Below are 13,718 nucleotides of genomic sequence, written 5' to 3'. Positions count from 1 at the left end.
TAGTGCGGATAAGCCTGTAACATCCATTTCAGGCATTTAGCAGATGCCTTACTCAGAGTGATTTACAGATTATATTCCAAACATAAACAGCAAGACTGTACCGAAGGGATTCAGACGGCGCGTGTTCAAGATGGCAAAACTATGTTTGCAGCAAATAGATAATGCTGAACAATTTAAAATGAATATTTCATTTGCCACCAATGACTTTATATAAAAATGGTCAAGATGTAGGTCTAACAGTCCTGTGATTAAAAAAAAAGATAAGAACATTCCTGGAGAACAGACAAAGGTTCGAATTTGTTGGTGAAAGTTAGCCATCTTGAAGACACGTCAGGTTAAGGACCTGGCTCACAGGTGCAATGGCAATTAGGGTAGTTAGGAAACCCAGTTCCTTAACCATCACGCTACACTGTTGCGGCGGAGAGCCCTGATTGGGTGCAGTCCGTAGCCATCACACTACATTCCCCGCCCCCTCTCGTGAGAAGAGAGCCCTGATTGGGCGGTCCGTAACCATCACACTACATTCCCCGCCCTCTCGTGAGAAGAGAGCCCTGATTGGGCGGTCCGTAACCATCACACCACATTCCCCGCCCCCTCTCGTGAGAAGAGAGCCCTGATTGGGCGGTCCGTACCCGTCGTCGGTGGTGATGGTGGCCTGCCCGTGGGAGCCACAGTCGCTGCTCGGCCCCGAGACGCGGGCCCACGCCACGTACCACCAGCCCAGCTGCAGCAGCACCGGCTCGTCAAACATCATGGCGTACTTCTCCCTGAGGGGAGGAGACGCGAACACGCCATCGCTTCAGGTTCAAACACGTTTTTAATGCGTCAGAACAGAGGTGCGCGACTCGGGTCCTGGGCACGGCCAGTCTTGCGAGCTGGTTTTTGTTCCAACCAATTACCTTAATACATTTTTCTGTCAGCACTATAAATGATGTTGCTTCACTCCTGTAACTTGAGCACAGTACAATCTTTCGGACACACTTGCAGTCTGCAGCTAGCCCATATACAAATGTCCGTGCAAGACATAATTTAGCAAAATTAATAATTGAGAGCAGAAGTTGGCACAAAATCCTGAAGCGGATCGGCCCTTGCTGTGCACCCCTGCGTTAGAAGATGTTCTTTACTGAACCCCGTGGGGTAATGTGTCCCCTGCATGTGACCCATCCTACACCCTAGTGACAGTGAGCAGCCACAGTGCTGCGCCCGGGGAGCGATGTGCCAGTGCCAGTGCCAGTGCCAGAGCCAGAACCCCTCGGGATCTGGGCGAAGCCGCTCCACCCTGGGCGTGGGACAGAAAGGGGTAATGTCACCGCAGAGATCCCCGCTCCTCTGAGGCCTTTACCTGGCAGCGCAGTCGTAGGCCAGCACGTCCGTCTCCGCCAGGAGGTCCCCGTCCGTCTCGTGATCGCCCCCGTCTGGCCCCAGCTCAAACAGCTGCAGAGAGCATTTACTCATATTAATATTAATATTAATACGTTACATTACCGTTATTTAGCTGTGTGGGGCTAAGGGCCTTGCTCAGGGGCCCACGCCCACAGCGGCATGGATATTACGGTGGCTACACTAGGGCCTGAATCCCAGACCTTCCCAGTTCCCAGTCAAGCACCTTAGCCACTAGGCTAGAGGCTGCCCCATTATTGTTTTTAACCATCAGACCAGTACGGCTGACCTCTACTCCTAAAGTACAGCTCACACAGATAAATGACTCAACCAGCTGTAATCCTCGAGTACGAAGATGCTCTCACGCTGACACAGTAACACTATTAGTCAACAGAGACAGACAGGACTTTGGTTTGCTATGTACATTTTTCAACGGTGTTGGGTTTAACTCATTACATTACATTACGTGGTATTTAGCAGACGCTCTTATCCAGAGCGACGTACAATGTACAACAAACTCTCTTCCCTATGACTGTAATGAGATGGAGAGGGAGGGGGAGGGGGAGAGGGAGAAGGAGAGAGAGGGGGAGAGGGAGAAGGAGAGAGAGGGGGAGAGGGAGAAGGAGAGAGAGAGAGGGGGGGGGGGGTGACCTCACCTTGATTTTGGCGGTGTACTCCCCCCGGCCCCCAAAGAGCCCCAGCCCCCCCAGCAGGATGTCTGCGTCGGCGCAGAAACGGATCGCCTCCACCGAGTGGGCGGAGTAACCCCAGCCGCCCCCGTGACCTGGAAGCAAAACACACCGTGATGTCATGTCACAGTGCACAGGAAGGGGTGGGGCTTCACAGGCCTGTGCACACCAAGAACCATGACCATGACCATGACCATAACCATAACCATAATGACGTGAGCGTCCACACGGATGAACGATAACAATCCCACAGTCCTTTAAGCACAGTGATCTCCTGCCTGTTGTACTCTTCAAGGGTTCTGAATTTCTGTATGTTTACACTAGGACTCGGAACTGTACTGTCCTCTCAGGTCCACTTTTGCACTTGTTCTTGTGTTTGATTTTCACTTTGTTGTACGTCGCTCTGGATAAGAGCGTCTGCTAAATGCCACGTAATGTAATGCCAGTGGAGACATGACACTTAAGGCCCGTCCCCACCACGAACGATAACTATAAATATATCATTTTAGAAATTGTTCTGGATGGCAGAGTCCACACCATAACTACTACAACGACGGTGAACAACAGTACTTATTGGGATAACTTTCTCTTTTTTTTTTTCAGCAGCATGAACAATAAAACACTGACAGCCAATCAAAATCCGTCTGAATTTACAGGGCCTCAAGGTCTAAATGGCAGATGGCATAGCCGAGAGGCTATTTACAGAACGTTATCGTTCACCAGTGTGGATGTTCACATCGCTACTGTTATGGTTATAGTTATAGTAATGGTTATACAGTTATAGTTATCCTTATAGTTATTGGTATCTTTATGGTTATGATTATAGTTAACTATAGTTTATGGCTATAGTTATGGTAAAGGTTATAGTTACAGTTATAGTTATGGTTATGGTTATGGTTATGATAACGGTTATGGTTATGATAACAGTTATGGTTATGGTTATGGTTATGATAACGGTTATGGTTATGATAACAGTTATGGTTATGGTTATGGTTATGGTTATACAGTTGTAGTGTTTGGTGTGGATGGCTCTTCAGCAGCATTCAGACTGCTGTGGTCGGTTGCCCTCAGCGGGCGGGCGGACGCAGACTCACTCTCGAAGCGGTTGACCACGCTGTAGTCCTCCTTGGAGTACACCTTTAAGACGGCCTGCGTCTCCTCCTCCGTGCTGGCCACGCCCATCTTCAGGTCCTGCATGGCGGCGAGGGTGTCCAAGCAGCCTGCAGACACACGTCCCAATAATACTCATAACAATAACCAGCATCATAATGGTATGTAGGAGGGTTAGGGGGGTAGATTGGGGATGTTAGGGGGGGTAAGATTTGGGAGGTTAGGGGGTAGTTAGGGGGGCAGGTAGACGCTCTCGTATCCAGGATGTGCAGGGCCCCGTGGGAGTGGGTTAGGGGGTTTGGGGGAGTAGATTGGGGAGGTTATTGACATAGTTAGGGGATTGGGGGGTGGTGAGGTGGGTAGGGGGGTAGGTAGACGCTCTCGTATCCAGGATGTGCAGGGCCCCGTGGGAGCGGGTTAGGGGGGTAAGATTGGAGAGGTTAGGGGGTAGTTAGGGGGGGCAGGTAGGGGCTCTCGTACCCAGGATGTGCAGGGCCCTGTGGGAGCAGGTTAGGGGGGTAAGATTGGGAATGTTAGGGGGTAGGTAGAGGGGATAGGGGGGTAGTTAGGGGGGCAGGTAGACGCTCTCGTATCCAGGATGTGCAGGGCCCTGTGGGAGCGGGTTGGGGGGTAGATTGGGGATGTTAGGGGGTAGTTAGGGGGGCAGGTAGGGGCTCTCGTACCCAGGATGTGCAGGGCCCCGTGGGAGCGGGTTGGGGGGTAGGTAGAGGGGATAGGGGGGTAGTTAGGGGGGCAGGTAGGGGTTCTCGTACCCAGGATGTGCAGGGCCCCGTGGGAGCGGGTTGGGGGGTAGATTGGGGATGTTAGGGGGTAGGTAGAGGGGACAGGGGGGTAGTTAGGGGGGCAGGTAGGGGCTCTCGTACCCAGGATGTGCAGGGCCCCGTGGGAGCGGGTGCTGGAGGCCTGGGGCCCGGACGGCAGGGCCAGCTCTGGGCTCAGGATGCTGCAGCGGGCCTGCAGGTCGGAGGCGGAGGGCACGCGGGCGTCAGCGATCACCGCGTTATAGCAGCACATCTCCCCCGACGCCGGCAGGAACCTGGGAGGGAGAGAACCCTTATCTTACACCTGTCCAGACGGCTTGTTTAAGTGCACATTTTCTTCATACGGATTGTGTGGATTTATTTGAGTTATAGCACCTTCAACTCCTTTATAATCCACACAGTGAGGGAAATGCCATTTTCCACACACACACACACACACACACACACACACACACACACACACACACACACACCTCCAAATGACGTCGTACACACACACACACCTCCAGATGACGTCGTACACACACACACACCTCCAGATGACGTCGTACACACACACACACACCTCCAGATGACGTCGTACATGTACACACACACACACAAACACACACACACACACACACCTCCAGATGACGTCGTACACACACACACACACACACACACCTCCAGATGACATCGTACACACACCTCCAGATGACGTCGTACACACACACACACCTCCAGATGACGTCGTACACACACACACACACACACACACACCTCCAGATGACGTCGTACACAGGGTCCAGGCACAGGCCGAAGCCCTGCAGGTCCTCCTGCTCAGAGTCGTTGAAGGTGCGGCAGCTGCCGTCCGTCTTGTTGATGAGCAGACACTTAAAGGGCGGGGGCTCGGAGACCGAGGTGGGCACCAGACCTGGGGAGGGACGGGGGGGCTGTTAGACTAAGCACATCAGAGAGCAACAACAGAGAGGCCCAATCTAGAGGCTAAACAACTCCGCGCTTAAATCTGCTTGTGCGCCGTTTTAAAAATGGGCCATACTTTTTGAGACCTTATTGGGTTCTCGCTAGTCGTTGAATAGCCTACTGTAGATTGTTGGGTACAAAATGGAAGATTGATTTGGGTGAAATACCGCATTAACGCAGAGAAAAAAGCGATTTATTTCACAGTTGTTCACCATCGCACATGAAACTGAATGTTTTCTCTGGCTTTTCTCACGGAGAAACAGCACACCTGTGTAACTACACACGCTCAGGGCACTTCCCGGCCTCTCATTCGGCCAGGCTAAAGCGGAACAGGGGCTGATAGTTCAGATTTCCAGCCATCTCCCTTCTATGCTCTTTGACACAAACACCACCAGTACTGACCAACAGAGGGCGAAATATCGTGAATTGTAAGGTTCTATCAGCTTTCTGAACATTTTGAGAAATTGAGCTTCAGTTTTAACATCCTAACACAGCAAAACTGAAATGTAGGGCAGTTCTTCAGAGATAAAAGTGACAGACAGCTTAAAGGTACACAGAATTTACAAATATCAAAATCCTATCAAGTTGCCCAAAAGACAACATATAATATTTATGACACCAACTCGCATTTGAAAAAAATGACAAGCGTATAATTCTAAGCTCTCTGCCTGTGCTTGATGTGATGCGTAATGTCTGTTTGAGATTAATCTGTCTGTTGATTTTTGAAAATATCTTGGCGAGGAACGAATATTATTAATAATATTAAAGAGAGAGGCTGCGCCTCACCGATGATGTGTTTGCTGGCGAAGATCTCGGAGGTGGCCAGGACGTGGGAGTTGATGAGGGCCTCGTCGATCCTCAGGAAGGTCTGGTCCCCGCTGGCGCCGATCCAGGTGGCCTTGCGGCCGTACTTGGCCCCGATGTTGGGCATGGGCGAGGGCCGCGCGTTCCAGTAGGGCATGTCCAAAATGGGCCGGCCTAGCTGCCCCTTCTGCAAGGACAGCGCGCGTCAGTTTGAGAACGCACCTATGAGCTGTACAGACTTCCAGGGCTTGCGTTCAAGATGGCAAATATCAGATCACCTTCATTACATTACATTGTATTATTGGCATTTGGCAGACGCTCTTATCCAGAGTGACGTACGGTTGATTTAGACTAAGCAGGAGACAATCCTCCCCTGGAGCAATGCAGGGTTAAGGGCCTTGCTCAAGGGCCCAACGGTTGTGCGGATCTTATTGTGGCTACACCGCGGATCGAACCGCTGACCTTGCGGATCCCAGTCATGTACCTTAACCGCAACGCTACAGACAGCCCTTGCACCAATGTAGTCAAACTTTCTTTTGTTTACCACAAACGTTAGCTAATGTTAGCTAGCAGTTTGAAAAGGTAGCGAACAAAAATGTCTGCCAGAATGACAGCAAGAATAAAAGTAGACAATTATTTGGCTGTTATAACGCACTTCAATCAGCGTAATATTTGTGCTTACCTTTTAAAAACAAATCATAGGACAGAGTTAATCAGCTAGCTAGCATTGTTAGACCTAGGTCATGTCCATTTGTATTAACAATGCCTTGGTGGCAAATTAACATCAGAACATGAACACATTCTCTCTCATTGCACTCAAGTACGTATATGTATGATGTTTGAGCTCTGGTAAATGGTTGGCATTTATATAGCGCCTTTATCCAAAGCGCTGTACAATTGATGCTTTACATTCACCCATTCATACACACACTCGCACAAGATAAAAATAAACATTCTCTCTCATTGTACTCAAGTACATATGAATCTATAATATGATGGTTTGAGCTCTGTGATCACGTCACACTCCACGCCGCAGAGATAGGATTAAGATGATCAGTGGCTGGTCGCCCTGGTGTCAGTACCGAGAAGCTGCCGAAGGTGAAGACCTGCCCGTCGGTCAGGAGCACGGCGGTGTGGTTACTGCCCGCCGTCACCTGCACACTGGGCCCTGGCAGAGCCTGCACCAGAGTGGGAGCGCCCCTGCAGAGCACAGAGCAACAGAGTCAGAGTGTGTGTGTGTGTGTGTGTGTGTGTGTGTGTGTGTGTGTGTGTGTGTGCGAGAGAGAGAGTGCGTGAGACATAGAGAGAGAGTGTGTGCGTGTGTGAGAGAGTGTGTGTGACTACGTTGTACGTGTGTGTGTGTGTGAGTGTGTACTGTATGTATGCATCTGCGTGTGTATGTGTGCGTGTGCGTGTGTGTGAGAGAGAGAGTGTGTGTGTGTGTGTGTGTGTGTGTGTATGCGTGAGTGTGTACTGTATGTGTGTGTGTGTGTGTGTGTGTGTGTGTGTGTGTGTGTGTGTGTGTGTGTTTGCTCAGCCTCTTCATGCCACAGTACCTGGAGTTGACGTCTCCATGTCCCAGCTGGCCGTGCTGCCCGTAGCCGAAGGTGTAAACGTCCCCGTTCTCCATCAGCACCACTGCACAGCACAGAGAGAGGACAGGCTGTTAGCCCCGGCTATGCAGCATCAACACCGGCTTTCATCCCTCATTCCAAACCCTCCAAGACTGATCTGTTTGTGTCCTTTTTATTATCACGACTCATGTCCCCGGGTTTGCAGGACTCAATCCGGAGCCCAACGAACAACATTTCCCACAAGCCTCAGCACTCCATCAAACCGGCGAGACGACCTCTTCAGACGGCCATTTTACTGCTCAGTTTTTTTCTCTTTCTGCTTTTGTTTCATCATTTGCCATGAGAACCCAGGCTTTTCCCACGCCCCCCACTGCCGAAGTGGCAGGCAGCGGATGGACTGTCTGCAGAACGCAGGAACGAAGGCGGTGAACATGAATCGAGGGTAAAGATAAAGGCGAAGGTCCAGGTAAAGGCACAGGTGAAGGTACAGGTGAAGGTACAGGTAAAAAATAGAGGTAAAGACAGAGGTAAAGGTAGAGGTAAAGGTAGAGGTAAAAATAGAGGTGAAAATAGAGGTAAAGATAGAGGTAAAGGTAGAGGTAAAGGTAGAAGTAAAGACAGCGGTAAAGGTACAGGTAAAGTCCGAAGTACAGGTAAAGGTACAGGTAAAGTCCGAGGTACAGGTAATAGTAAAGGCGCTGGTAAAGGCGCTGGTAAAGGCGCTGGTAAAGGCGCTGGTAAAGGCGCTGGTAAAGGCGCTGGTAGAGGCGCAGGTAATAGTAGAGGCGCAGGTAATAGTAGAGGCGCAGGTAATAGTAGAGGCGCAGGTAATAGTAGAGGCGCAGGTAATAGTAGAGGCGCAGGTAATAGTAGAGGCGCAGGTAATAGTAGAGGCGCAGGTAGAGGCGCAGGTAGAGGCGCAGGTAGAGGCGCAGGTAGAGGCGCAGGTAGAGGCGCAGGTAGAGGCGGGCGGCGGAACGTACCGGAGTGGTGGAAGCCGCAGCTGACCTGCACAGCGCGCAGCTCGCAGTCGAAGCGCACCGTGCCCGGGGGGTAGGTGGTGATCTTGCTGGCGTCCTTGTCCGCACGCTCGCGTTCTGAAACACCGAGAGGGAAAGGTCAGGGGTCAGCCGAAAAGAGGCCGGGCGGGATCAGCCAATCCACTGCAACCGGAGCCTCAGTGTGTGTTCCGAACAACCGGGGAGAAAGCAGCACTCTGCTGTGAAAGAGGGAGGGAAGGAGGGAGGGAGGGAGAGAGGGAGGAAGAGCATGCTAAATCAGAAGAAAGGAAATGAAAGGGTCCAAAAACAACTTGTTTCTATCTCACCATGAATTCACTAATAATCTAAAGATTCCGTCATTTCACGTGTGACAGCACGGTAACACGGACACCCACAGGGAATGAAACTACAGGTGAACCCACCTCACAGGTAAACCCACCTCAAACGTAAACCCACCTCACAGGTAAACCATTTCACAGGTAAACCATTTCACAGGTAAACCCACCTCACAGGTAAACCATTTCACAGGTAAACCCACCTCACAGGTAAACCATTTCACAGGTAAACCATTTCACAGGTAAACCCACCTCACAGGTAAACCCACCACCAGGAAAAACCATCTCACTGCGGTCTGCAAATATAAACCTGTCCCGGGTGATCTGAAATGTCCACTTTGAACTTTTTGCAAAGCGCTAGTGCTCATTTTGACCCACGTGGCAGAAGGGGCGTTTCCTGCTGGACTTGCACTGCAGCTGCGTTATTTCAGGATATGACATGGAGCAAGAACAGCTCTCAGCCGGAGCGACAGCCTGCAAGTGAAGGACGGGGGAAATTATACGTCTTTCTCACGGGTCACGACGTCAGGAGATCAGATGACAGCCATAGACTATACGGGCTCCCGACCAGATCAGAAAAACTCCAAACAGAACCACCTCCTGATTGGTCAATGGGAATCGAAACACAGAATTAAACTCACACCTGATTCATTTAAGCTGACCGTGCCTGAAAGTTTTTGGCATGTCAAAAAAAACCAAGCCCAACCAAACCAAGAAGCCCATGAGCCAGTCGGATCGGGTCACAATGGCATCTCACACCCAGCGAGGCCGAAAGCGTTTCCTACGATTTGGTCCCGATCTGAAAAGGACAATCTGGAGCATGCAAGTCGTATAACGTACCGCCCACCTTAACACAGAGGAGAAAATATGAATGTATGGGCAGAACTGTAGTGGAGGCCAGACTAACTCTCAGTGTGAGGAGCTGCATTTGCAGCGTAAATGAATGAGAGAGGGTGTATTACAAGCCACTGGAAGCAGCAGAGAGCTAACACAGGCTAACACACAGTACGTGGCTGGGGGGCAGCCGGTAGCCTAGTGGCTAAGATGCTTGACTGGCACCTGGAACATTGGTAGTTTCAGCCCCAGTGTAGCCACAATAAGATCAGTGCAGCTGTTGGGCGCTTCAGTAAGGCCTTTAACCCCACATTTCTCCAGGAGCGGATTGGCCCCTGCTTAGCCCCATCAACGGTAAGTCAGTTTGTGGTAGAACCAGCCAGCCCAGCAGCCAATCAGAAGCCCTGTTACTGAGGTGAGTCTGACCAAGAACCATCAGGCCCCGCGATATACAGGGAGGGGGACTCTCTCCCCCCCACCCCCACCAGAGCAACACACAGGCACAGAGAAATGAGAGGGGGAGATAGTTCCTCATCTCGGGTGAAACAGCAGCCAGTGGCTATACTGGGGTTCACAGGGAGTTCCAAGACCACGAGATTCATTTTTATGATAAATAATGAAAGTTTGGAAAATATTGAAATGTGATATACAAATACACTCAGTAGTTTCAGGTACGTTTTTGCCATCTCATGATTTTCGAGACATGATTCTGCCATTTCACACAGGAAGTGGAACCTGCATCATCCCAGTAAAAACCACAGAGTGCCGTTTTCACTCCATTCACGGTATGGTATGTACGCCTTTTCGGGTTCGATGACTGATAAAAACACAGACAACCCCTGGCTTCATTCAGAACCGACCGGGCGGCAGGTGAGTCACGCTAATATACGCAATCATCTCTCCATTGACAACTTACTGCAGGACAGAGGCCTCCCACACCGCCAACGTCACATTTAAATTCTGTTTTTCGCCCATTCACAGCGCAGCCTCCAGCCTGACCGACACATCGATGGTAATTCAGCGGCCACACCACACACAGCGCACGCCGTCATCCACAGTGCGTAATGTTAAACCCGGGAAGGGATCAGCATCCCGGACAAGACCCACCCCCACCATCATCATCATCATCATCTCTCTCTCCCGGGACGCTCGCTCGTGAGAACGAACCCGAGAGACCCCCACCCCCCCACCCCACCCCCCGGTGTAGAGTGAGCGGGACAGGCTGAGGCGGGGGGGGGGGGGGGGGGGGGGGGCGAGAGGAGGGGGGGGAGGGGGGCGAGAGGCCGTCTCCACGCCCCTCCGCGCCGGACGAGAAGGCCGCAGTACCTTTCTGTTTATTCCGCTCTTGCTTAAAGGCCTCTAGGGGTCTGAGCCTGGCCAGGGCCTGCTCGCGCTGGTTCATTAAAAGAGGGCCGGGGATAGCGAGGGGCCCTGGGGGAGAGAGACACGTTCACATGCACAGGCAAAGCTCACACACCAGGAACACAGCGCCGTGGTCAAACACGGCGGGCAAATCATAAAACACGTACACGTAAGCAGAGGGGAAACTTAAAAATAACGAACAAATAAATGAATAGAAATCACCCAGAAACAAGATGTACAACAAACGTCCGCGCACAAACGCTCACAACTCTCCGTGGCAACCTTCTCTCTGTCATTTAATTCAGCCAATTACGATTGATGTATGTATTTATTTATGAGGAAATGCTGCAATAGTCGGTGGGAAATTGGAGGACAGCAGTTGCACTCTCATTACAGAAGGTCAGGTTATTTTTTTTTTTTGCTCTTAGGATTTGAAAAGCGTTGTGATCGTTGGTGAGATAAGACCAAAAAGAGGAATTCCCAGGGTGAAAAAAAGGGGATGTGGTGTCCTGAAGCGGAACGAGTCGGTCAGAGCGCATGAGCAGGGCTGTGCCAGCGCCACCAGCAGACCAGGAGTCCTCCACACCTCCCGCCGGCGCTCATACTCCCCGCCCGCGGACCTGGGGGGCCTCAGCCGCCACGGGAAACCGTGCTAGGATGAGGAGATGCGCCGTGCAGCGATCCCCCCCGTCCTCCGCCCCAAAATGGCAGCTACGGGGCGCGGTCCCTCCTCTATACGCAGCTCCCTCGAGCTTTCCGCTCGACTGAAGCCCCGTCCGCACGAAGAACTGTCACGACGTGAGCGGCCACGCCGCTGAGCGATGACGCTCTGTAAATCATCTCTCGGCCCTGTCATCTGCCTTTTTGAACGTGACGGCCTGTAAATTTGGACAGATTTCGATTGGCTGTCAGCGTTTTATCGTTCAAGCGGCTGGGGAGAACAAAAATTAGCTCGGAGAGAGATCCCACTGATGACGTTCATCACAGTCGCTGTCGTTATAGTTGTGGTGTGGACTCTGCAATCCCCTCCAGTTTTAATGATTTTTTTAATTATATATTTATCGTTATTAGTATTGGGGCAGCATGTAGCCTAGTGGCTAAGTTACATGACTCAGACCTGGAAGGTTGGTGGTTCAAGCCCCGGTGTAACCACGATAAGATCAGGGCAGCTGTTGGGCCCTCGAGCAAGGCCCCACATTGCTCCAGGGGGAGACTGGCCCCTGCTTAGTCTAATCAACTGGATAAAAGTGTCAGCTAAATAGCAGTAACGTAACGTAATGTAGTCATAATTCTTGGTGCGGACGGGCCTTAAGTAAAGCAGAAAGCCCAGGAGGCTGTATGGTGAGAGTTCAGCCCCGGCTTGAGGGCCGTCTGTGGGCCTGAGAGAGCCCGGGCCCCGGCCCCCAGTGTGTGAAGCGGGGCCCTTGAGCGGGGCCCTTGAGAGGGGCCCTACCTCGGCCCTCCTCCAGCCGGTGCCTGCGGTTGATGCGCTGGCGTTTCTCCTCCTGCCGGATCTGGATGTGCTCCTCGATGTTGACTCCTGGGGGGGGAGGGACAGGCACAGCTGAAATAAAATGGTCGAGGAGAAATTTTGGGGGGCCAAAAAAGAAGGAGGGGGGGATAAACAAAAGGAAAAAAAAAAAAAAAGAAGAAAAACAGACACACAAAGATGAGTATCGAGGATGGACAAATGCAGCCTCACGGACACAAGCATGGAAACGACATGAGCTACCCCACTGCAGGACTGACTGAATTAAGCTGCAACACACAAACACACACGCACGCACGCGGGCGGGCACAGACGCGCACAGACACGCACAGACACGCACGCACACACAGACACGCACAGACACGCGTGCAGACGCACGCACGCACACTCATACAGAACAGTGATATAAACCTTCATATGCAGTATGGTATGGGCATGGGATTAAACAGGCATGAATGTATTCTGAACAACTATTTTACACACAATTATTTCCTTCATAAACATAAAAATGGAAAAATACCAGTTTTATCATAAAAAATAAAAATAAAAAATACCTAAAGCAACTGAATTGCCATAAGACCATAAGAAGGTTTATGAATCTGAAACTAAAACCTCTTTTCGTGGTTGTTAGTTTCTGACAGTTGCTCACTTTCAGGCACAACAGGAACTAGCTCTATACCTAAAAGCCCAACAGGAAGTGGTTTTGTACCTAGAAGCAGATCCAGAGGAATCATCTCCTTCACGGCGTCGAAGATTCCCCTCTGCCGCGCCTCCTGCCCGTCCAGCTCTCGAGCGCACGCCTTACAGCAGCCACACGCCGAGCAGCCCGACTCACCCGAGCCACAGCCACACACCCTGAGACACAACGCACCATTATACACACACCCTGAGCCACAGCCACAACACACCATTATACACACACCCTGAGCCACAGCCAAAACACACCATTATACACACCCTGAGCCACAGCCAAAACACACCATTATACACACACCCTGAGCCACAGCCACAACACACAGTTACACACACCCTGAGCCACAGCCACAACACACCATTATACACACCCTGAGAGACACAACACACAGTTACACACACCCTGAGACACAATGCACCATTATACACACCCTGAGCCACAGCCACAACACACCATTACACACATCCTGAGAGACACAACACAGTTACACACACCCTGAGCCACAGCCACAACACACCATTATACACACACCCTGAGCCACAGCCACAACACACCATTATACACACACCCTGAGCCACAGCCACAACACACCATTATACACACACCCTGAGAGACACAACACACAGTTACACACACCCTGAGACACAATGCACCACTATACACACACCCTGAGCCACAGCCACAACACACCATTATACACA

At 51.2% G+C, this 13,718-nt stretch overlaps 1 protein-coding gene across 17 annotated transcripts in view; it reads right to left on the bottom strand.

The window, feature by feature from the left end:
* Positions 1–13,718, bottom strand: part of mycbp2 (MYC binding protein 2) — a 114,948-nt gene that overhangs the window by 52,690 nt on the left and 48,540 nt on the right. For 13 of the 17 annotated variants that reach the window (XM_061226367.1, XM_061226369.1, XM_061226368.1 and 10 more), the window contains 13 exons: positions 13,033–13,178; positions 12,288–12,398; positions 10,799–10,903; positions 8,286–8,399; positions 7,285–7,366; positions 6,811–6,928; positions 5,711–5,915; positions 4,721–4,874; positions 4,064–4,236; positions 3,164–3,289; positions 2,037–2,164; positions 1,343–1,434; positions 633–767 (listed from right to left, as the gene is read on the bottom strand). In XM_061226367.1, the coding sequence (XP_061082351.1) occupies positions 633–767; positions 1,343–1,434; positions 2,037–2,164; positions 3,164–3,289; positions 4,064–4,236; positions 4,721–4,874; positions 5,711–5,915; positions 6,811–6,928; positions 7,285–7,366; positions 8,286–8,399; positions 10,799–10,903; positions 12,288–12,398; positions 13,033–13,178 (1,689 nt within the window). The remainder of the gene's footprint in view (positions 1–632; positions 768–1,342; positions 1,435–2,036; positions 2,165–3,163; positions 3,290–4,063; positions 4,237–4,720; positions 4,875–5,710; positions 5,916–6,810; positions 6,929–7,284; positions 7,367–8,285; positions 8,400–10,798; positions 10,904–12,287; positions 12,399–13,032; positions 13,179–13,718) is intronic. The other 4 variants (XM_061226370.1, XM_061226384.1, XM_061226375.1 and 1 more) reach the window with 3 other exon arrangements.

This window comes from Conger conger, chromosome 17 (genome assembly GCF_963514075.1).
Source record: "Conger conger chromosome 17, fConCon1.1, whole genome shotgun sequence".
NCBI lineage: Eukaryota > Metazoa > Chordata > Actinopteri > Anguilliformes > Congridae > Conger > Conger conger.
Note: the sequence above shows the minus strand (reverse complement) of the source record. Positions and strands in the feature narration are given on the sequence as shown.